This window comes from Accipiter gentilis, chromosome 29 (genome assembly GCF_929443795.1).
Source record: "Accipiter gentilis chromosome 29, bAccGen1.1, whole genome shotgun sequence".
Taxonomy (NCBI): Eukaryota; Metazoa; Chordata; class Aves; order Accipitriformes; family Accipitridae; genus Astur; species Astur gentilis.
Window position 1 is genome coordinate 12401077 of NC_064908.1, and position 22696 is coordinate 12423772.

Here is a 22696-nt window from a genome sequence, read left to right on the forward strand (position 1 = left end):
CGGTGCTGTGCTCGGCAGCACTGGCCGGTGCTCAGCACCACCTCCAACCTGCCCTTTCCCTTCCCCAAGGCTGTAAAGCAGCAGCAGCAGCCCTGTTTTACAGGTGGGGATGCGAGGAACAGCATCCTCCAAGGACCGACTTGCAGAGGGAAGGGGGCTTCCAATTTGCGGGATGGTGCTTGGCACGGCACGGCAGCCCAGCATCCTCCGCAGCCATCCTCCCTGGTTATAGAGGGGGAAAACACTCAGTGCCTAGCAGGTTCTTTGCAGTGAGGGAGTGCCGATACAAATCCTCTCCTCCCTCCAGCCACCGAACCATTTTGGCTGCCTATCTGCCTCCAACACCCAGAAACTCCCCGGACTTGCTGCACCTCTGCTGGGGGGTGGGAATCAAATGGGGGCTGCGCGCGTGAGCGAGGTGCTCCCCGTGTCTTGGGGCTATGCTAAGCTGGAGCAAAAGCCGGGATGAGAGGCAGAGCCAGAGGTAGGGATGGGAAGGGACCCGGTTAGGGCAGACGGCTGCTCCCCAGGGAGCGTTCTGCCGCGTGTTGCTCTAACATCCTGTTTGCCGTGCAGTAATAATCCAGCGAGTAAAGCTGGCTCCACGGGTAGCAATTTGGGTTTTCTCCATATTAATGGCATAAAAGCAACAGTCTGAAACTGCAAACAGCTCTTAAACAAAAATCTCTATTCCCTCGTGGCAAAGAGACGGCAGAAAACAGATAAGGAATGAACAAACAACCCATTTGGAAAATAATCCCCCAGTGATTTGGGGATGGCGTGGAGTTTGGGCTCTGCCCCACCACAAGGCAACGGGGGGAAAATCGCTCTAATCTAGTCTTTAGCGAGCTGGATCCACTGCTGAGCCTCCCGGCTAGACCGAGAAGTGTGACTGGAATAGATCAGCTCCAATCCCATCTATTTATTAACACCACACAGCATTTTGCCAAAAAGAAGAACCTTTTTTAAAAAAAAGAGAGGGATGCCCAGAAGGCGGCAGCTCTAAATGTGCTTTTGGCTCAACAGTGGAAGGAGCGAGGAGGGGGTTCTGGTGTGTGATGAAAGATCTCTCGTCTGCCCCCCACCAAAATGCCTGCAAGGGACCGCACAGGAGAAGCATCACCGGAGGAGCGCATCGATTTAAATCCTTGCAACAGCAGCAGCAGCAATGATGTGGCGCACTCCTCCGAGCAGGAACCTTGACGCTGGCTTGTCCAACAGGTCAATTGAGCACCCCAGCCACCACAGCAATAACTGGCGGTTATTAAGCCACCTCAATACTGAAAGAGCTGTCCACAGAGCTCCTAACTCATGATGGCTCGAGCTGAGCTGCAGGGATGCTGCGGTGCTCATGTCCTGCTGGGCTTGGCTTCGCTGTCGCTGATGGATGGGGAAAGGGTCCTTGGCACCAGCACGAAGGGAGGTGCGAGCAGGGACAGGCTCTGTGCAGCACAACGAGGTGTGACACCAGTGTTGGTGTATATATGGAGTACCCACAGTGCACACCAGTATGAACTGTTCTGGCAGCTGCCCCTCCCTGTTGCAGGTACCTTCGTTGGAGCAGCCAGTATTTGATTCCTCCACCCTTCCCTGGGGTGTTACCACCTCCTCAGTCATGCCACCAAAGTGTTTGGGTGCTGCCTGACCCCCTTGGATAAAATGATGCAGGTTAAAGGCAAAAAGCAAAACCTGAAGCAGCACTGACTAGAAACGTACGCTGGTCTTGGGTCTGGGACCTCCAAGCTGTGCAGCTCTCCCATTTCATTACCAGCCTGGTGTGCCACATGCTCACATCAAACACCATCCTTACTCTGCATCGTAAAGGTACCCACTGCACATCCCCGTCCTCTCGAGCTGGCCAGACACAATAAAGCCATCGGTGCTACACCAACTCCATCCCGGTGCTGTGCCGAGCTGCGGCAGGGAGGACCCCGCAGCCATCAGAAGGGCAGAAACTAATCAGTGCTGCAGACCGTTAGATGGTAAAGAGACCACCCCAACTGCAACGGGATGGAAATACTGCTGTAACTGATAGGTGTTGCCCAGGCCAGGGTGTGTGAGATAGCTTTTCCCAGCACAAAGGCTTCTACCCAACACCACGCTGACATGCCTGGCGGATTGAGAATATCCTATTTATTAAAGACACTGAAGATGCGGCGACATGGGAAGCAGACACTATTCAAAGGACTGTCACATCTGCATAGCTAAAGGATCCCAGCAGTTATAAATCCCTCTAAAATACTCAGCCCCTTGTTCTGATAGCAGGTTCTTGCTCCTACTTTGCAGAAACAGGCTTTTAATCCCTGGTATTAGGCAGCTTCCTGCTATGTTTCAAATGCACCAAATTAAGGGCTTCTTTAACAGCTGGTGTCTTAATGCTCAGAGAGGTTCTTGAATATCTATGAAAATCAGAGGCAAATTACATCTTTTAGTTAATAATTTCTTCTCCATTAACCTCCTTCTCTTCCCTCGTTAGGAGATGATGTAATGGTGCTTCTACGGTGTAACCCTCCGACATACCAGGCAGCCTGGCCGCGGGGAAGGTACGCTGCGTGCAGGGAAGCAAGCCCTCCTCATCACTGCCTGGCGCTTTTGGAGCCAACATTCAAATGGGAAAGGGTGGCCGTGCTGACCTTTCAGGCTGCCGAAAGCATTTCTGGAGCAAGACATGCTGCCTCCTGCCCGGCTCCGAGCTCTGCCGAGCCAGCACATCGCAGGGTATAGCCTGCAACACGCGGGCACGCTTTCCAGGTTGCTCTTGTTTCAGACCTGCTTTCTCCTGCCCCTTACAGCTGTTAGACACAGCACTAGTCCCACAGCCAACATCAGGCACCGAATCCCCTGTTTGTGATGGCAAGGTCGTGCAGAGCACCAGGTTCACACTGCGCAGAACCCACTGGGAAAAAGCTTCCCTTCACTGCACGCACCCCAGCCATCACCCACGCGGTGTGGCAGGAGCACTGCCAGCCATGGGAAGGACCACAGATCACTAACAGCCCTTTTTTTTTTAACCTGAATACCTGTCAACCAGAGCCCTAGGGAATGCACTTTGGGCTCTGACCCCTGGAAGATGCAATCCTGAGAACAAAGAGGCCGAGGGCGGCCCCGGCAGGAACCGCTCCTGGTCCAGCCTGGGACTGCCCAAACCCACCATCTCCAAGATGCCCTCAGATGGCATGACTTGGAGAAGCTACATCTCCCAGGATAAACCAGACCTGCAGACAACCTTGCATGCTTTCTGGCTTGAGTTTAGCCCTGGGGACAGATGTGTTTGTTTCCCGGCAGCAACAAAGCAGCCCTTAGACTCCAGCCCTGGCTGCGGCAGGGGAAGGGTGGCTTTCCAACCCTCCTGCTTCGCAGTGCAAGCAAAGGCCAGGCTACAGATGAGCTGGAGATGAAATTAGAGCCTTTGCAAAAGGAGGTTTGGTGTGTAGAGACTGACAGCACAAGCTGGGGCTTGACCTCGTTTGGGGGGAGCCCTCCCGGGTCTGGCATTTCCAGGAGATGGGCTTGGGGAGTTTTTGAAGCCCCCAGACCTGCTCAACCTGCCAGCTCATGGTTAAAATTTCAGCTCTGCAGCTCTCGCTCTGCTTTGACGGACCCACTGACACTGGTAACGTGGGAGGGAGAGAAAGCAAAGAGGAGCCCACTGGGAGAATTGCATTCGTGTACTGTCAATTCTCACTTCCAGCAAAGGCTGCAGCTCTGCTGGCTCCAAGCACTCAGCTGGCTGTGGCTTTCTGAGCACCTTTTTCCTGGTGGAGCTCGTAATTCATCTGCCATCAAGAGCGCAAAAGGCCAGGGTTCCACGTGAATTCATAGGTAGGAAGGCTTTGCACTCAGCTGGGGAAAAAGCACCCAGAAAAACACCGTGGCCAGCAGTGACGAGCACCCACAGCTCCAGCTAAAATTGGAGGTAGCAATGAGGTCTCAGTGCCTTAATAGGAAAGAAACCCTCAGTGCACTGCCAGATGCTGGGCAAGGAAGACTTGTGTCTGGGTGGGATGTGGGCTGGATTCTCTCCTGACAGTACTCAGCGCTGCTGCTTTGAAACTCATACACCTGCCTTGGTTCACACCCGATCCAAATGCAGCTGCATTCACTGAAACAAAGCAAAATAAATAAATCAACTGATTTTCCAGCCCTGAATTCAGCAGCTATCAGCAAGCTCTCCTCCATGAGCACTGCGAGGTGAAGATCTGGGCTGTTCAAACCCTGCTCTCCCCACCTGCATCTGACCCTTGGCACTCCCAATATACCCGGCATGCAGCTTGCAAGCACCCCCTGCTATCTGCTCCTTGCACTCTGGTGGGGTATTTACCTTCATGCTATATCCACAGCTCCTCCCAGTACTACAGCTGGGAGCACTGAATAAAACCAGCTCGCATAGGTTGAAAACACACCAAAGGGAACGCTCTTTCATTCTACACGCAATTAAATGGCAGAACTCATTGTCGCAGGGTATCACAAAGATGAAAGACATCAGTGTTCAGAAAGAGACGAGGCAACACTACTGAGAAAAGCCTGTCGAAGGCGATTAAACGCTCATCTGATGAGACACACACGGGCCCAGGAGGGTCCCATGCTGCTGCCTGCAGGAAGCATGAGCAAGTAGGAAAAGCATGGACGCTTGTTGTCTTCTTGCTCTTCCCCTAGTGAACGTGTCAGAGATGCCGGCTTTGCACCAACAGACCTTGGTCCCATCTCACCATCCCGATGTTCCCAAAACCAGGAGCAGAACCGGGCCATACCTGAAAGTCATCTGGAACACCTGCCCTTGGTTGACGTGCTGGCTCCTGTTGTTATAGCCGTGAAGCATCTCCCCAAAGAGGGTGTCGTTGAACTTGGCATCCGACTTCAGGCACTTGGGGCCCTCGCAGATGTCAGACAGCATCAGGCAGGACTTCCCATCCGGGGCCAGCTTGTACTCCTCCACGCACCTGTAAAGCACCACAAGCTACGTCAGATGGGCCACCCCACGAGCCCTGCCACGGGACGAGTCTCTGCAGAGCCCACCCGAGCATCGTGAACACCTGTGGTGGCTGCCTGGGAAGGCGCAGAGGTTGCAGAGACCACATGCTCTGTAGCAGCTCGGTTGAGCGACCAGTGAAGGAGCGCTCGGCTCCCAACGCCCATCCTTGCTGCAGCGGCACGACCCTGTCTGCCTGCAGCCACGCTCTCCTGCCTGCGAGCTGCCCCCACGCTGGAGAGCAGAGCTGAGCTGAGCCCACTGCGCGTCCTCTGCTCGACCGTCGCCGACGGCCCCTGCCCGCCTGGTGCCCTCTGACGCCGCTACGGTGCAGGCACAGACATTCCCCAGGCAAGAGCAAAGCGAAGTCAGGCTCCTGCTCCTGTTTTCCACCCAGCGGTGCCCTCCTGCAAGGAAGCAGCTCCAGCGTGGCTGCTGCTTTGCTCCTTGGGCCCGCTTTCAAGCTTGCTGTGGGCAAGATGCACGTGCTCGTCTTCAGCAGACACTAAGGGAAACTGAGGCAGGCAGCAGGGATGTGATTTAATGACAGACATGGGAGATATCAGTGGCATCTTTTGCATGTGCTCATCCTGCCTCCTGTCCTTCCCTTCTCCTTCCTCCAGCATTCTCCCCAGCATTGCAGCTCCCAACTGACAAAGAAACTTCTGTTCCCTGCCTGACCCTTCCTCCCTGTAGCCACAGCGCTCTGCTAAATCTGGGCTTGCTCCCCTCTCCCATTCCTCTACCGCGTTTTACTGCTGCAAGCGAAACTCCCACCCGTCTGTCGCACTTTTCCTTGCCTGTTCCCGAAGTGCAGCTCTGCCTTGAAAAGGGATTATGAAAAAAAAGGGAAACAGTCTCTGTCTTGGGGATGGAAGATTGAAATGCAGATCCCCTGCGTGGGTGCAGATGGAGACCACATAACGTCCCAAGATTTTCTAGACCCTCCCCAGAAAGGTTGCTGGTGCCTATATGTATTTCCAACCTCTTTTGCAGGCACAGCAGAGGCAACATGCTCTCTCTTAGCGACTCAACTGCTCTGTGCTGCTAAACAATAATAAAAAAAGGAGGCAGGGGGACCAGCAAAAAGGGATTAAAGAAGAGAGAAGCTTATGTGGGCAGAGCTCCCTAGGCTGCTCTTCCCCGGGGAACAGCCAGCGGCCAGGGCTGCATGAAGTCTCTGCTGCACCTCCAGCACTGGGACTTGGTGGATGCTCCTTAGAGTTACTGCTAGGAATTTGCTCCCTCTCTCACTTGTGGGCATTTCCTTCCCCAAAGGGCTCCTTTTCCCCTCCTTCGCTGTAATCTTTCCCACAGAGATGTAAAGTAGACTCTTCATGTGTCCGAGAGCGTGAACCAGCCAAGGGATACAATCTGCAGAGCCCCAGCGCCAGGGCAGGCGATGGGGCGATGGCTGGCTGGCTGCAGCTGTGCAGCATAAAGCCAGATAATCACTGAGCTCCTTTTAGAACATACTGCAGCCAGGGAGATTTTCCTGAGAGAAAATGCTAAATTGTGTAGGATTATAGGATCCTGGCCAAAATCAGGGATGAAACTCTATTTTAAGAGAGGCACAGGGGAGGGGAAAAAAAAATTAAAAAGTAGGTTTTTTTAAACAAATCCTTCACCTTCCCCCCCCAACATGCAATGTACAATTTTTGGGTCCCTTCACGGTGACTCACAGATCAAACTGTACCGTCACACAGTGGTGAAGAGGAGGAAGGTGCATCTGCTCACATTGCTCCCTGCACTCCCGTACGCTTTTGCCTGCAGGCAAACCAGGTGCCTCTATTCCCTGCTGGAAGTCGGTTCCATAAACAGCCTTTTTCTTGGGCACCCAGCTCCCTCACTGGGCACACCAGCTTGGGGATGGGTGGCACAGAAGGGTTGGCAGGGATGGAAAAGGGCACGGGTTCTCTATCTGCTAGCGGGAGATGCAGGAGCATTGGAGGGGACTCACCCACAGAACATGAAGATGGTGCTGGACGAGGGGTCGTGGGGCAGAGGGAGGGTCTGCTGGAGACAGAGCTGCTCGCAGCCGCCATTGAAGCCATCAGAGCAGTCGATCCCTTTGGAGTAGTCGTAGCAACCAGTGCCATCCTTCATGGGTCGGAGGTCCTCGGGGCACTGCAGCAAGAGATGGGACGTGGTAAGGTCACCCATGGGTCCTCCTCTACACCTACCTCCTGCCACAGCCCAGTGGGTGCTCTCCCAGGGCACGGCCCACCCAAGAGCCAGTGCTGCTGAACTCCGTCTACATCCAAAGGAGATGAATTTGTCCCGAGTGATGGATGGGGCATCCCCAAGGGCCTTGCATCACCTCGCACAGCCTCTGGGGAAGGGACAAGGACCACAGGGCAAGGGCCCCGTCTGCTGCAAAAGCCTCGCTCCCCATTCTCTCTCCAGAGGAGGATGAAATCCTTGAGGCAGCAAAATCGCACAGCGATGAAGCCTCAAGCCAGTGTGGGGTGAAGCGTGACAACCCGCTCTGTAACACGCTGGAGAAACCCTCTGCATTTGTTACCTCTTCCTCTGAGATGCAGAGATGTCTGGTGTGACCCAGAAAACACATCTCAACAGCTGGGACCAACCCAGAAAACCATCTCAGCGCTTGGGAGAGACCCAGAAAATCATCTCAACCCAAAAAACATCTCAATCCCAAAAAAAACATCTCAACCCATGCCAGGCAGGCCAGCAGACGTGGCCTTGGCCTCATCTCTGAAAGCATCTCACTGCCTCCCACGGGAGGAGGCAGCTGTGGGCAGGACCAGCCTGTGGTGGAGGCAGAACTTGGGGAGGACAGGATCACAGCCCAGGGCCATCAGAACAGTTTTCTGCAACTGAGGGAACAATGCTGATTCACACAAGCTGGGGATCTGGCTCTGGGTTTTAATTCCAGTTCCCCAGCTGGCTTTCCCTGTCCCAAAAGATAAAAGCCAGCAGGCAGCAAATGCCATCAATAAATTGTCACCCAGATTAAAGCACTCTTCTATTCCACTTGCGTTATTCATCCCTTTTTGCCAAACACGCACGCATACAAACAACAACAAAAAGGCCAGTCCTTGAAAAAATAAATAAATCTTGCCTAGGAGCAGCTCGCAATTAAAAATGCATTATGGAATTTCTTGAAGATGAGTTAGACTGGAGCTTGTACAGGTAGTGATGAAGGCAGGTTATAAATGGCCTCTGTCAAGCAGAAGAAAGGTTATAAAACCACTATACTTTGTGCTTAAAAAAGAAAATCAATTTTCCGCGTGTGGAAAATGCTGTACATATTAATAAAAGTTCAGAAGACCCTGAGACCTGTGCTCGCTGACACCGGCAGGGTCCCAACAGGAGACGGGCTGCTGAGCTTTGCTCACTCTTGGCTACTCAAGAACCAAACTGTCCACAGGGGACATCAGAAAGATGCTTTAGGGAGTCCTGGCCCACTCCATCCGAGCGACGAGAAGCTTCTCTCCACTTCCTAGAAACCCCGTGTCATTTCCCTACGGCAGCAACGTCAAAGCTGCTTCTGCCCCACCTGCAGCAACCGTGACGTCTCAGGAATCCCCGTGCCTGAACGTCCCTCAGACGTCTCCTGGCTCCCGTGCCCTCAGCTCTGAAGCTCGGGTGGACCTTGCAAACCTCAGCACCTTCCTTGCGGGCACTGGATAAGGTGGGAAGGGGAGGGCGAAGGAAGGCTGAGAGGCACGAGGCTTTTCTAGCCAAAGGACGTTGGCACCAAAGGGCTGTGGAATAGGATGCTGCCCATCTTTGCAGAGCAGGCAGGGCACAGGCAGGGCCCCAGAGAGGCAGCTTGGGAAACAGTAGCCCTGCCTAGGCATGAAGCAGCAGAAGACATGGGAGCAGGAAGATTTCTAGCTGCATATACACAATAAATATGAAGGAGGAGAGGACACTTAGAACAATCTGTGCTTTTCGCCACCGAGCTGCCTGGGAAACAGGATCAGGATAAGCGTGTTTGTGAATCTGCAGATGTAACACTTATCTCCTGCGGTCTCCTCCACGTCTGCCGGCCCCACTGTAAGAATAAGAGCTGTGCAAATTGACAGAAATGCATCTCCCTGGAGGACACGGAGGGCTGACTGCAAACAGCATCTTCCGCTCCACAGCACCGCGTCCGCCTCTCTGCTGCTCTCCCCACACCGACAGGGATGGGGAAGTTTGGGACTCTGCCCAATCCCCTCTGGAGCTCCCGAGGGACCTTCCAGGGTGCTGAAGGCAACTGGATGGGACCTTAAGCCAGCAGGAGCTGCAGGATCACAGCCAGAGGATCAGTCACGGCTTTTCTGAGCTGTCACTTGGGACTCTCGCCCTGGCACTGATCCGTGTGCTGAGCTCAGCATCTTTCCCAGCCCACAGAGGAAGATGATGGCTCTTTCCCTGGGACTAGGTGAGTAGGTCACCAAAGCTGTCCCTCCCTTAGCCCCACTTTGCTCAAGGCCACCCTTGGGATATTCCTCCAGTTTTGGCTTTTAATGACTATGAAATGCGTTTCCTTTCTGTTTGTAATTATGCATCCTAATACACATTAATTATGGTAGACAAATAGCTCAGCCCGAAATTTGCAAAAGAAAGCACCCCCTCCCCTCCGCATCCGTCCCTGGCTCGGCGCGGAGCCGGCTCTCCAGCCAGCTGTATCATTGCAGCAAGAAGCTCTCCAGGGACAGAAAGCTTCGATAGCCAACGCACAAACACAGGACGTGTCCCTGCTTGGTGGGGCTGGGGGGCACAAAGATGGCAGGGACAGCGAGCCATGGGAACTGGCGAGCTCTGCAATTCGTGCCAGCGGGCAAAACCAACAGGCAGACAGCTGGAGAGACAACGCCAGCCCCCTGCGCAGAGGGTTTTGCAGGGATGAATAGGTGGATGGAGCAACTATTGGGCACAATAAAACTTTATTACAGATCTCCCTGCCCCTGGAGCAAAGGATTTGCAATCAGGATGTCCCACCAACAGATCAGAGGAGGGGGAAAACTAAAGCCCATTTGGGTGCAACCCTGTTCTTGCCCACACCAGTCAGAAATGACCCAGGAAAAAGCTGGCTTGTGCTAATCCTGACTCCCTGGGCTGTGCTGAAGGGTCGGTCTGGGCTCTTGGGTGGGCTTACAAAACCAGCACTCACTCTGCGTTTGCTGGGCTTTTATAAAGGACCAGATCTGTTATTGCTGGCATTGATTTGTCTGGCTTGGGCAGCAGAAAACCAATAATTACGGTGAGTTTTAATCAATCCACCATCAATTCAGCTGCAGTTCAATTTGCGATCTGCCTTGGCAGTGACACAGGATGGGGGGCTGTGTCGGAAAATGATTAGAAAATCAATAAGCAACTCAGTCAATAACTCTGAGTGATCACGGGCAACACGCCCCTCCCCAATGGGAGGAAAGCTGGCGAGACGTGGTGCCCCGAGCCAACCACCTCTGCACGCCTCTCAGCCAGATACAGGATGGATCCGTTTATCCAGGGAGGCGAAGGGATCCTACAAACTGGTAGCCGGCAATTAAAAAGAAAAAGCTGCTTGTGGTTCGCTACGTTGGACCCGCGCTGCTTGAGAACTCGCTTCAAACTCCCAGACCATCCTTCATCCGTGGATCTGACAAGCACAAATATCTCAGAGCTTGGGAAAAGGGTCTGGTGCTTAATCCACGCTATGGAGAGGAAAAAGGAGGTAGGAGGAGACTCCAGCTCATGGTCTGCTCTGAAAAACCAGGGAGAAGCTGTTACCATACAAATGTAATTGCACTGCCTTGCAAATCCACTCTGTCTACGCAGGACTGAATTGGTTTCTCTGCGGCGATGGCCAGCCGTGAAAATTGCTCTCGGGATTGGAAAAGAAAACTTAGTTTCTTGTCTTCTTGTGCGTTAGCACTGATAATACAGATCCTGCAAGCTAAACATGACCCACAGCTTCAACGCCCCGACCCTGCTGCTGCCGATCGGTTTACGAAGGAGGAACTGCCGGCAGCTCAGCGGGGTTTGGCTGATAGCACAGCCGGGCACCGGCTCGTCCCCTCCCAGCCACGCTGGGCAGAGCACCCAGGTCTTTATTTTTGTGATTGCAGTCAGCAAATGGACTCCAAGCACGCAGCACGGGGAATGGATATGCTGAATCAGAAAGTGCTATTTTTATCTGATTTTTGGAGAAATGGGCTTTTTTCCCCTTTAAATGACATCTCCAAGGTGACACGGAGTGGCAGAGCTGGCAGGACGTGCTGCCACATGCCCGCTGCCCCCCCCCCCCCCCCCCCCCCGCCCCGGGAGGCCACCAGAGCCAGCCTCACCGATGCACGGGGCCGCGGTTTGGAATGAAACAGGATGGCCGTGCCCACCGCTGTCACCGCGGCACAACGTGTGACATCGCACAGTGTCCTGCCACCAGAACTCGGCACAGCTCCTCTGCCCACCATCACCGTCCTCAGCACAGCCAGAGCAAACGCAACAGGAGGAGGATCATCTTCAAGGGGAAAGAAAGCAAGCATCCGCTGAAACTCGTACAAGATTGAGTCTTAGGAAAATAAGTATCTGGACAAGTCCCTGCTTGCGTTAGTGAGCAAAGGCCCCCTTTTTTTTTTTTTGTTTTTTTTCCTTTCTCGTTTACAAAGCTCATTAGCAGTGAGATAGGTGACGGGGTCACTGGAAATAAAATCAGAGTCTCATTACTGACAGATTCCCCAGACGAGAGGACACCAGCTCTCCATCTGAGCTGCCTGCCAGAGCTTCTCAGCTCAGCTCCTCTCTTCCGTTATTAAGTTTAAAAAAAAGAATATTTAATAAAGTGCTTCTGTAGAGAGTAAACTGCCCTTTTTATTATTATTGTGCTCTCTTTTCTCAACAATAGCAGCCTTTTTGCCCAAGACTTCTCCTGCACCGGGGTGTCAGAGGTGATGCTCTGGCCTTAGGCGAGCCTGGCTCTTCAAAATGGCACAGGGAAGCTGCCACCAATGCCCTGCTCCCGGTGCTGCCCCGGGTACCACACACCCGTGTCTGCATGCATCCGGAGGCGAGACCCAGGACCTCGGCCCTGTGCCCTGCGCAGCTTCCCCAGACTGCATCCCCAGCACCGCTGGCCTGAGGCCACAAAAAAGGCCAGTGGTGGCTCAGTGCTGCAGAGGCACCGAGTGCAATGTCCAAAGGCCCTAACAACCCCCTTTTGTTTACAGGCATCCTCACTCCTCACCCAGGAACCTCTTCAGCGTGAGACAAAAACATTAATCTGAACCACTGCTGAGGTACAAACAAGTGCCAGCATTTTAATGAGCTCCAAACTATGCACTGGCATGTATTTTATTTGCTTGTTGGAGCTCAGAAATGACACAAATGCAGTAAACCCCTCTGTGTCCATATATATATATATATATATTCGGGCAACTTCGGCTTATTCTGCCTTTGCTTTCTTGGCCCAGAAGGCCCCCAGCGAGCAATGCTCCTCAGCAGCAGCAGGACCGGAGTCTGGCTGTACAGAGCCCAGTCTCTACAGGTAAGATCTATCCCTCCTGTCCTAATATTTTGGTAAAACGGACCAAAAAGCTGGTCGCTAAAGTGCCTGTTGGCTCCAGACAGTCCCTCTCTGGGCCACCCGTGCCTTGCCTCCTCGGGGCAGCGATGTCCTCGCCACCACCCGCCTGCGCAGCCCCCCCCCGACACCCCGCTGCGGGGGAGCATCCTTCCCAGAGGGAAACATTACAACTGTTTTCTGAAGCAACAGTCATTATCTTCCCACTCTTTTTTTCCCCTCCCTCCTTTCCCCTGCTTCCTTTTCCCTTTCAAGATCATCAATCATTATTTTAGCCTCGGAAAACCAAACCCATCTGTCTTCCAGGCTCCTGAGCACACGCTGTGATAGCTCACGCTCCTCAGCTCGCCCCCCCCCCCCCCCCCCGTGACAGCGAGCTCGGGGCTCCACAAAGGAGACCAAAGCTCTGGGCGATGAGGCAGCATCTCCTCGCCTCCGGTCACCACACAGCGCTTGTGTGGACCCTTTCGGGCAAGTCACTATGTATATGCTTGCATCTCAATTCAAAGTGGGATGGACTTATTTATTTCAAGCAGCTGGTGGGATGCTATGTATACAGATATAAGTGTTCAGAGCTCCTAGAGCCAGGAAATCAAGCTAGTAGAAACCTTCCAGCTGTGTCCCTTCTAAGAGGCACCAACAACCCATTTTGGGGTGTGCTGGCATCTTCTGCCCGTCAGGGCATTTCCCTTCCCAGCCACAGCAGATGCTGGCACCTCCAAAAACCTTTGGGAGACCAGAAATTCAACTCGTGCCCCACCTGCCATCCAGGGTACAGCCCAGCCACAATGCTACACACCAAATCCTATGACCCAAACCAAACCCAAAGACCCAACCCCGCTGTGACCAGAACACAGGAACCATCCCAGCCTGCTGGGGAGCAGAGGGGCAAAGGCTGGTGCCAGCCAAACCCTCTGACGAATGCCACCGAAAAAGCCAATGCTAGAGAAAATGGGGCTTTTATCACCCAAACTGCTTCGTCCCAGCACAGGCAGAGACCTCCAGCTCACCTCAGTGCCTCCTGAGCTATTCCACTTGCTTTTCTTTGGCCACTGCTCCCCGACACGGTGCAAACCCCTTTTGCAGCACTGAAAGCAAAGGCAGGCAGGCGGTGGGTTCGCCACCTGCACCTCCATTCCCTTCTGCGGCCGGCTACCAACCCCAGTGGCTTTTGCCATCCTTTGCTTCTCTCTCTTCCTCAAATCCCAGTTTCATTACAGGTAGTTACCTGGCTTATCAAGATAAATCCAAAACTGCAGGCTCCTTGGGAGGAGGGCTTGCTGTTGAGCTCAGGGGGCTTCTGCTTCCAACCATAACATACATAAGGAGTCATCTTCTGCTTCAAGGAGCCAGCTAAACTTTAAAGGGATTAGAAGAGAATGGTTTCCTCCCCATCTCCCTCCCTGGTGTATGCATCTCTAACATAATTAGCTAGGTGCCTCGTAAGGCAGGGACGGATGAGTTTTTATTTTTCAATGAACAATTGTCTGTCAGAAATATGCAGATTTGATGAAGCTTAAGTGCTTTGTGGGATTCCATCAGTTACATCTCAAAATTCATTGGGAAATTAGGAGAGCATTTAATTTTGACAAGGGTGAAATGTTTTGGTTTCCACTGCCTAATTTTGTTTTTATTTCAGGCTGTACAGTGGAATAACACAATATATAAGATAAAAATCCAGATGATAATGTTGGAATTAAACATTTCCCCCTCCTTCATAGAAAGGAGATGTTTTGAGACAAAGTATTGTGGAATTTTCACATATGTTGGGGATTTCCGCATGGCATTTTGATTTGGGCTGAAACTACCAAACACCCAATTTCCCCCCAGGAATATCAGTTCTCGGCATCATCCACTTCATTTTGAAGTGCCTCCCCACTCCCCTTGGTCCCCAAACCACTCCATGTGACTTGTGCTGGAAGGAGGAGACGGGAGAAGTAGCCACTGCCCTGCTCCTTCATTTCTAATCCCAGTTCTCCCTGAAACGGTTACACTCAAATTAGGCTGTTTCTCTGTTCTGCTTCGCAGCAGCTAAGGAACAGCCCATCAGTTTGATGTGGAAAAGAGCAAAAGAGAAGGATTAGCTCCAGACAGGCCATACTAACGCTTATACGCCTGTGTGGACGATGCCAAATTTCTCTTCCTTCTCCATCTAAAAAGGCTGGGACTGACACCACACCGGTGTCACCTAGGGCCATAACTTCATGAAGGGACTCTCTGGTAGATGCTCTCCCTTCTGCATACTGCTGAGCCAGACAAACTCCCTCCTGCCTGACGGGCTGACCTCATGATTGTGGAAAGGAACAGTTCACATCGTCCTTGTAGGCAAACTATACTTTTTTCTTGCTCAAATTAGAAATAAATCTGTGCTAGAGGAACCTCAGCCTGTGGGCAGGGAGATGGTGATGATCAGCAGGATTCCATGTCTGTGCAGAACAGCAGTGCCCGCTGCCTGGGCTTGATGCGCTCTCCCACCTCTTGCCACCACCATTCCCAAGGTGGGATGGATCCTAGAGCACAGCCACACTGTGAGCCCTTCCACATCCACCTGCAACATCTCTGGCCTCTGGGGACACCAGGCACTCTCTTCTGACTTAGAAGACTAACTCGCCAACATCTGCAGGCGTCACAGATGTTGCAGAACCATCAGACCACCCCACCTGCTGCCACGCCACTGCAGTGAAGCTGCTTACGCAGCAGAGAAACAAGGGGCCTAATTCTGCCGCTACCTCAGCATGGGACCTTGGGCTGCCTTCCTCACCACCAGCTGGGCAGCTCGTTCCCTCCTGCTTCTCCAGGAGGTCCTCACACTGATGAGGACCCATCCCGAGAGCGGCCCCAGAGCTCAGATGCACACCTTCACTCCACGCCTGTACCTGCCACCGCCTCCTCCCACAGCGATGCCAAGGACGCCCAACATGCACCAGAGGGGAAACGACCACCTCCTCACCCAGCTCACGTGCTAAGACCGAAGCTCACCTTCCTTGGCAAAAAAATCCTCACCCCTCTTACTTCCCTGGGGCTGCAATCCTGCCTTGCTGGGGCTTGCAAACAGGCACGACCATGGGGCAGCAGATGCAAGCAACCCCCCCCCCCTTCTCCCTGGTCAGATGAGAGGATTGGCATCAATGAGCGAAGCCAAGCTGAGAGACAGGTGGGGAAACCTGAATTTAAGCCACATTACAGGTGTTTCCTTCACTCCCTCAGGGCCAATTCACAGGTTTTCATCTCAAATTATAAATCACCAACACGTGAGGGTTAAGCCCTTTCCCTCCTTCAACATCCTCCCTCCAGGCTGAGCAGCTACCACCGTGCTGGTAGAAGGGATCAGCAATATACATTCCTTTACTGGTAATAATCTGACTTATTCCTCCAGCACAGTTTCTCCTGGTTTGCTATGATCCCTGCAAGATGGTACAAAATGCACTCAATGTACAGAGCAGAGCGATTTAGTGCAGATTTAGTGAAGCTTGCTGGGATTTTTTTTCTCGGGAAATGCCCTAGGCTTCCCCACATCTGATGGCAATTTGAGGGTGCAACAAGGAAAAGCAGCATGGAAACAGGTTTTCTAGAGCTTGGGGATTGTTTTTTTATGTTGCAAGGCAGGGCTCAAAGGCAAGGCTCCAGTTAGCAATGGCAAGGTCTTAGCAAGGTTGCAGCTTATACTTCCTAAAATTGCCCAAATAAAAAAGGCCTCCGATAAGAAAAGAACTGCAGAAAACCTTTATGCACTAATGCCATCTACTGGGAGGAGGTAAAAATAACAGAAAAGCCGTGAGATGGAGGAGAAAAAAGGGCCCCGTGGGAAGTGTGGGATGGAAGCTGGGGACCCGTCACCCTTCCGGGTGGGGACCCCACTGCAGAGCCTTTGGGGTCTTCCAGGTGAGGCCTCGCACGCAGGATTTTAACTTGCAAAGCGACATCCTCTTTTGTCCTTCATAAGCCCAAGGAGACTGTCCTAAGAGAGACTCCACCATGAGCTGCAAGCAAACCGCCCTCAACATTTTAACCAAGTCCTTTTAAGGCCAAACAATTAGGTAATGGCAGAGCCCACGCTGCTAAAAAGCTCAAAGATAAATGCAACCCCAGTCCTTGCAGAATTACTGGAAGCTGTATTAACGGCATGAAGGAACTGGTAACAGATGATGATTATATATAAAAGGAATAAGAAATCTTTGAGATTTGTGCTGTTCCCTGGTTGAGCTGCTAGGCTCTGACTCTGCTGTGTATTAATTGCTTACAAGGCTGCATGTATATTTTATGCTCAGTACCTGCCTGGAACATTTGTTGGATTTAGCCTTGATTGATGAACCACTGATTATATACTTCTGTGGTCCTCGGCAAATTAATAAACTGTTGACTGGTAAAGATTAACAACATGTCATGATTTGCGAAACGGTGTCCAGAGTAAAGCTGAAGCAAAAACCTAGTGCTAAAATTAGTACACGAATGCTCCCTGAACTCTATAAAAAGGGGATAGCTTAATTAAATTACATCCCAATATTGCCCATAGCATTTTCCAAATTGGCAAATTGAGTTCACGGCAGTTCAGCTTTAAAACTAACTGACATCCCTGCAAATTTGCAGCAAATGACCCCATCCCTGCTCGCACTGGAAGTCCAGCTCACACCCGGCAGACTCCCGGAGCAGGGGCGGGATGAGGAGGGGATGTGTTGCCCAGCACAGGGACCGGTGCCGCAAAGTCGCATGCCAGGGCTGCGGCGAGCTCCGAAACTCAACACCCATCGCCTGTGACCCCACTCAGTGCCATGGGCATAACCCACGGCTGGGGGCAGCACTGCCTGCCCACCTGTTAGGCTTTTTCCCAGACAACAGTCAGAAACGTGGGCCCGTGTCCTCCAGACCTCTGTTCGCACCCCTGCCATTGCTGGGGACCTACAAGCAGGTGATGAGTGTAAAATGTTGCGTGAGGTTGGGAGAGCCGGGAGGGATGGAGCCCTGTGCCCCCGGTGTCAGTCCGATGGGAAGCAGGGAGATACGTGGACCAGCTGGAGGGATGCAGCAGCCGACTCCAAACTCCCCCCCGGGGAGCTCAGCTCTGCTGTCCTCAGGCTGCAGCTGGGACTGAGGAGCTGGGGGGGGACTTCACCCCACGACTGGGGGCTGTGGAGAGGGGCAGAGCAGACTCTTGCTCCTGCAGTGGGGAGAAAAAGGGGTGAAGAGCAGAGGGAGAAAAGACAGGCATCTCTACAACTGCCCCCTGTCCCCACGGGATGCATGGCCCCGGGAGCCTGGCATGTTGGGGAGGGACGGGGGGGTCCCACGGTCCCCGTGCGTCACCCCTCGCGCACAGCTCTCAGGGAGAGGATGCAGTACCGGAGAACAGCTCTGGCTGCTTCTCCTTTCTCCCCCCCGCTGCCTCCCGTACACGGTTCGTTCTCTTTGCAGAAAGCCTCAGTTAGGCATTACAGACGTGTGGGGGGGTATTTTCCCTGAGTGACACAGTTTTCAATTTCTGCCTCTCTGTGCGCCAGCGTGGCGAGCGCTAGGCCTGTAATTTATTGACAATTTCTATCTTAATATATCCTGACTTTTAAAAAGAGGCATCTCTTCCCAGCGGCATGGGGTGAGCAGAGTCCCGATTGCTTCTGACAGTGGCTGGGAGGCACATTGGCGTTCAGAGCAAAATAACACCCAAAAAAAGGGGGAACCCCCCCCAAAAGACTAGAAAGGCAGCTGCTCCCTGGAAAAGGGAACAAAAGAAAACAACAATGGGAAAAGAAAGGAGGAAAGGGAGAGGAGTGGCAAGGGGGAGATGGCACCAGGCGCTGCCAGTGACACATCAGGCTGTCGTGCTAAATGGCCTTAACAAGCAACTGGAGAAGGGGATAATGAAAATGCCACCCCCGGGACGGCACCACTCCAGCCTGACCTTTCCCGGCTGCCGTGTATAAACATCTTCAATAAATAAAGAGACACTTAACTCCCGTCTCTGCTGAGATGGGAGGGATGGGGCAATGGGGGATCTGCCTGAGGCGAGAGGGAGGAGAAGGGGCAGAGGGGTTTCGGGGGGCTTAGGAGCAGCGAGCGTGTGGTTGCAGGGCAGGTGGAGCGGGTGACAAGGTCTGGACCCCTTCGGGGGTCACCACCTGCTGCCTGGCAGGCAGAGGCTCCTACAACAGACAGACGAGAAGGGATGCTCCAGGTTTCCCCCAGTTTCCCAAGGCTCTGCCCCCGCATCTCCGCACATCATACCGGACTCGCACAAGCTCTGCGTGCAGGGAATTGGCAAGTTTGCTGTTGGGGGAGATGGGTTAGAGCTGGGAGAGGTGCTGAGCTCTGTTGCTCCCACCTGCAAGAACAGCAAAACTCTCTGTGCATAGATAGTTGGGAACGATTCAGAGCCTCTGCCCCAAACTAGTGGCCTAGGGTCTAAGGGGTCTTCTGGAGAGGGGACTACAAAAGCTGGGACTCAGTAGATTGTCTGGCAAGATGTGAGCACGTTCAGAAACAAATTGAAACTCTGCAGGCATCAGGGGGGCCCGGAGGGGGAGAGGGTGGGGAGATGCTTCATCTTTCTCCCACGCTGGGAAGGAAGCACAAGGCAGGAGAAAAAGCGAGACTGCTTTCCGCCCGTGCTTTCTTGACAAGCAGGAAAATGACCATCAGCCTCAAGCATTTTTCTTTTGGTCATCTGAGCCCCTGGGCTCCTTCCCTGAGGTCCTTAAGGCATATGTGATTTGCCATGAAGGCCCCAGGGGCGGGGGGAGTCCACCACCAGCACACACATCCATCCCCTTGGCTACTGCCCCGGAGAGGGACCAGGCAACGTCCCCCTCTGGCTTGTCCCCAAAACAGACGCCAGCCCCAGGGGCCAGCAGCCACGGTACCTACCACGCAGCCTGTTGAGTCCACCTTGCGATCTGAAACACACTTGAAGTTGCGGGTACAGCCGCCGTTGTTGCGGGAGCAGTCTCGGACTGGCCCGAAGGAGGAGAGCAAGTCATTGATGGTTTCAAAGTAGGTGGACAGCATCGCTTCTTCCCTTGGAGAGAAAAAGCACCGTTAGGGCTGGCAGGGAGCTGGCAGCACATGGCACAGGCAGGGCAATCCACAAAGCAAGCTGCTCTGGCAAAATCAAGGCATTTTGATTAGCAAAAGTGAGTAAAAGGAGGCTTCCCAAGAAAATTAAGGCTTTGTGATTACACTGTATAAAATAAATTTGCTGTGTAACTCTGAGATCCTTGATGAAAATGAAGCAGTTATGGGGTTTCAAAGATACTATCTACCATTATCATGCAAACTGGCAACTAAGAGATGCTTTATTAGTAGTCTGGAGTTGTGTGTGAATCCAACCCTATGCTAGACAAGAGCAAATCCACAATAATGAAACTCCTCCTGGACGTTTCACAGCTGGGCCAAACCTCCCTGAGCACCCACACCTCATCCATCACCTGGGGGCACTTGCTATGTTGGAAAGCCATACAAAACTTGGCTTCACGCTTGCTGGGATGTGGATGCAGAGGCTCATCCCTGTGCTCGGCTCCGTGGGTCGGGGGACCTGGAGCAGGGGATGCCGTGAGGGGTGCAGGCACAGCTCCCTGCTGCATTGCTCAAGCCCATGACGGCTCTGCAAAGTGCCAGGCACAGCCGCGCTGTGACACCCCTCTTTTGAGCAAGCAAGAAGCACAAATGCCTACAAATTCAATGGCCACGTAAAGCCTTGGGAAGCTCCCAGCCCTGCCTCTCTGAGCTGCGCACACAGCAGATTTTGTCTGTGACAAAGTATTCAGGCACAATTCTGCTGGGTTCCTGCAAAGGGAACACAGACGCTTGTTCGGAGCTTTAAGCATCTCCAAGGTATTATTAATCTTCAAAGCACATTTTATATATTAACCAATACCTGCAACCCATCTTGGGCAACAGATCCTGTCACCCTCTTCCCAACAGGAGAGTGACGAAGCCATTTACCCAGGGTCACCGAAGTAGTCACTGATGGCGACAGACTTGACTTCCACAGGCTATTTATTAGGTCTTTATACAACGGGGGACTGCAAATAAACACTGACCCCTCTGCCTTAAAATTGCCCCCGAGGCAATGCCGGGAGGCACAGAGACATTTATTCCCCTTTAGCACCTCCCTTGCTCTCCCATCAGCACCTAAAAAGCCACAGAATGACTCAATGCCCAGTGCTAGTCTCCCTTTTCTTTTTTTTTTTTTTTTTTTTTGGGGGGGGGGGGGTTAACTTGAAAACCATGTGCTTGGCAATGAAACAGGACTAGAGGAATATATTCAGCAGCCCTTGAAGACCACAGCACTGCTGTCTCGAACTAGCACTGCGTTATCTATCAGCAGAGGGCCCCTGCGCACACACACGCCGACACACTCACGCACACAGCCCTGCCAACACCAAACGCTCGCAAAAATCATGAGTCAGGCATTAAAAAAAAATAATAATGAGATTGGCATAAAAATGATGAGATTTTAAAAATAAATCAGTCACTGGGTGGTGGGGGTTTTTTTCCTCCCCTAAATTTGCCTTCTGCCTTCTGAGCCTTCAGGGCATAATTGAGCCTTTCCCTGAGAACTCAAGGGCTAGAAACTACCCAGAGACCAAACCCAAAGAAATAAAGCCCTATGCAGTATTGAAGTCACGATTTGTAGTTTCCAGATTTCCAGGCAATCACAGGATTCCAAAAGCTGGAACTTTCAACAAGGAAAACACCATAAAACCAGCAAGAACCGGTAAATTGGCTTTTCCCCATTCAGACAGACGTGGAAGACAGCTTCTCCACCACCATGGGTCAGGGCAGATGAGTTACACCAGTGCCAGGGTAGCTCCATGCCCACCGTGGTGCCTCCAGCTGCATCACCACGCCACATAGCAAATCCATGTCTGCACTGCCCGCTTTCACCCCAATTAATGCTTCCCAATTAACTTCTCCCTCTTAGCGATCATGCTTCCGATATTCCCCCTTTCTTGGCCCATCTCCTAGATTTTCCAGCATATCTGGAGCTGAATCTCCCTCTGTCCTTTCTTGGTCATGTTTCAAATATCTTTAGAGGCCCTTTTCTATTAGCACTCTGTTCCCACCAGAATTTGTGGCTCCTCCGAAGTGAGGGAATGAGAAAGGCAGAATATATTAGATCAGGGCACGTATTTCTGCTGAGAGATGGGGGAGAGAAAGGGCATATTATTTACTAACCAAAACCACTGTTTATTAATGCAGGGAGAATTATTTAAAGAAAAAAAACAACAAACCATGACAACTCCTCCACCGCCCACCCGAAAGCTCAGCCCTGTCTGGTCCTCCAGAGGGGTTTCTCATTGTAGGTAGACTGCAAGGAGAACCGTACCCCCATCCTCCCTCCTGGCTTTTCCATTTGGCCACCAAACGACCAGACCCTCCTGCAGCTCCCACATCCCTGGAGGGAGAAGGTGAGGAGCTACAGCTGCCTTCGGTGGTGTAAAGGAGACCCTGGGGCTGGATCCTTGGCCGGGGTAGCTCTGGAGAGCCGGAGTGCTGCCGGGAGAATCCAGCTCATCCCGCACAGCACCGTGCTCCCGGGCTGGGGCTGGCAGGGGCAGCTCGTCACGCTTTTAATTAAAACCTGGAAGCACAAACCAACCTTCTCCCCTCTAGGGGGTGGAGGACAGGAACGGGAACCTCGCTCTCCGAAATTGTGCCTGGCATAATGGATGACCCCTGATAAAGCATGGGCAGGGGCTACCGAGCTGGAACGAGCCATTAAACGTATTAAAATATTAACCTCGCTGGAAGGTGGGGCAGCAGAGCCGGAGGGAAGTGTTCAAATGTCACCTGCGAGAGGAGCGGGGTGACAGCGCTGCCTGCAGACAGAGGGAGGCTGCTCGGCCGGACCGCTTCTGCGTCGGCCGTCGTTAGATTAGAGGAGCATCGCTTCAACACGGCGCCCTGACAAGGGGGATGTCAGCAGATGAGAGGGCTGATGCGATGCTCGGAGCGAGCTGGGAGCAAACTTTGCTTTCGTCTGAATCCGGAGGGGCCAGCAGAGCCAGGCTTAGTGCAGGCAAGCGCTGCCGAGCCTTTGGCGCTGCCAGTCTCAGCGGCTCCTTTTCATTTTTGGGGGTGAAGAGCAATAATTAACCCACCTCCCATAGCGACAATAGGATGGGCAACACGTGGCACGGAGCAAACGATTTTCCACCCGCGCAACTCTGGGGATGACCCCTGCCCATCCCTCCCTGCCCGCTGTATAGGACCGCAGC

The 22696-nt window shown here is 52.8% G+C and overlaps 1 protein-coding gene across 2 annotated transcripts in view; it reads right to left on the reverse strand.

Moving 5' to 3' along the window:
* Positions 1-22696, reverse strand: part of ASTN2 (astrotactin 2) — a 361171-nt gene that overhangs the window by 146613 nt on the left and 191862 nt on the right. For both annotated transcript variants that reach the window (XM_049832481.1, XM_049832482.1), the window contains 3 exons: positions 19341-19491; positions 6930-7096; positions 4752-4940 (listed from right to left, as the gene is read on the reverse strand). In XM_049832481.1, the coding sequence (XP_049688438.1) occupies positions 4752-4940; positions 6930-7096; positions 19341-19491 (507 nt within the window). The remainder of the gene's footprint in view (positions 1-4751; positions 4941-6929; positions 7097-19340; positions 19492-22696) is intronic.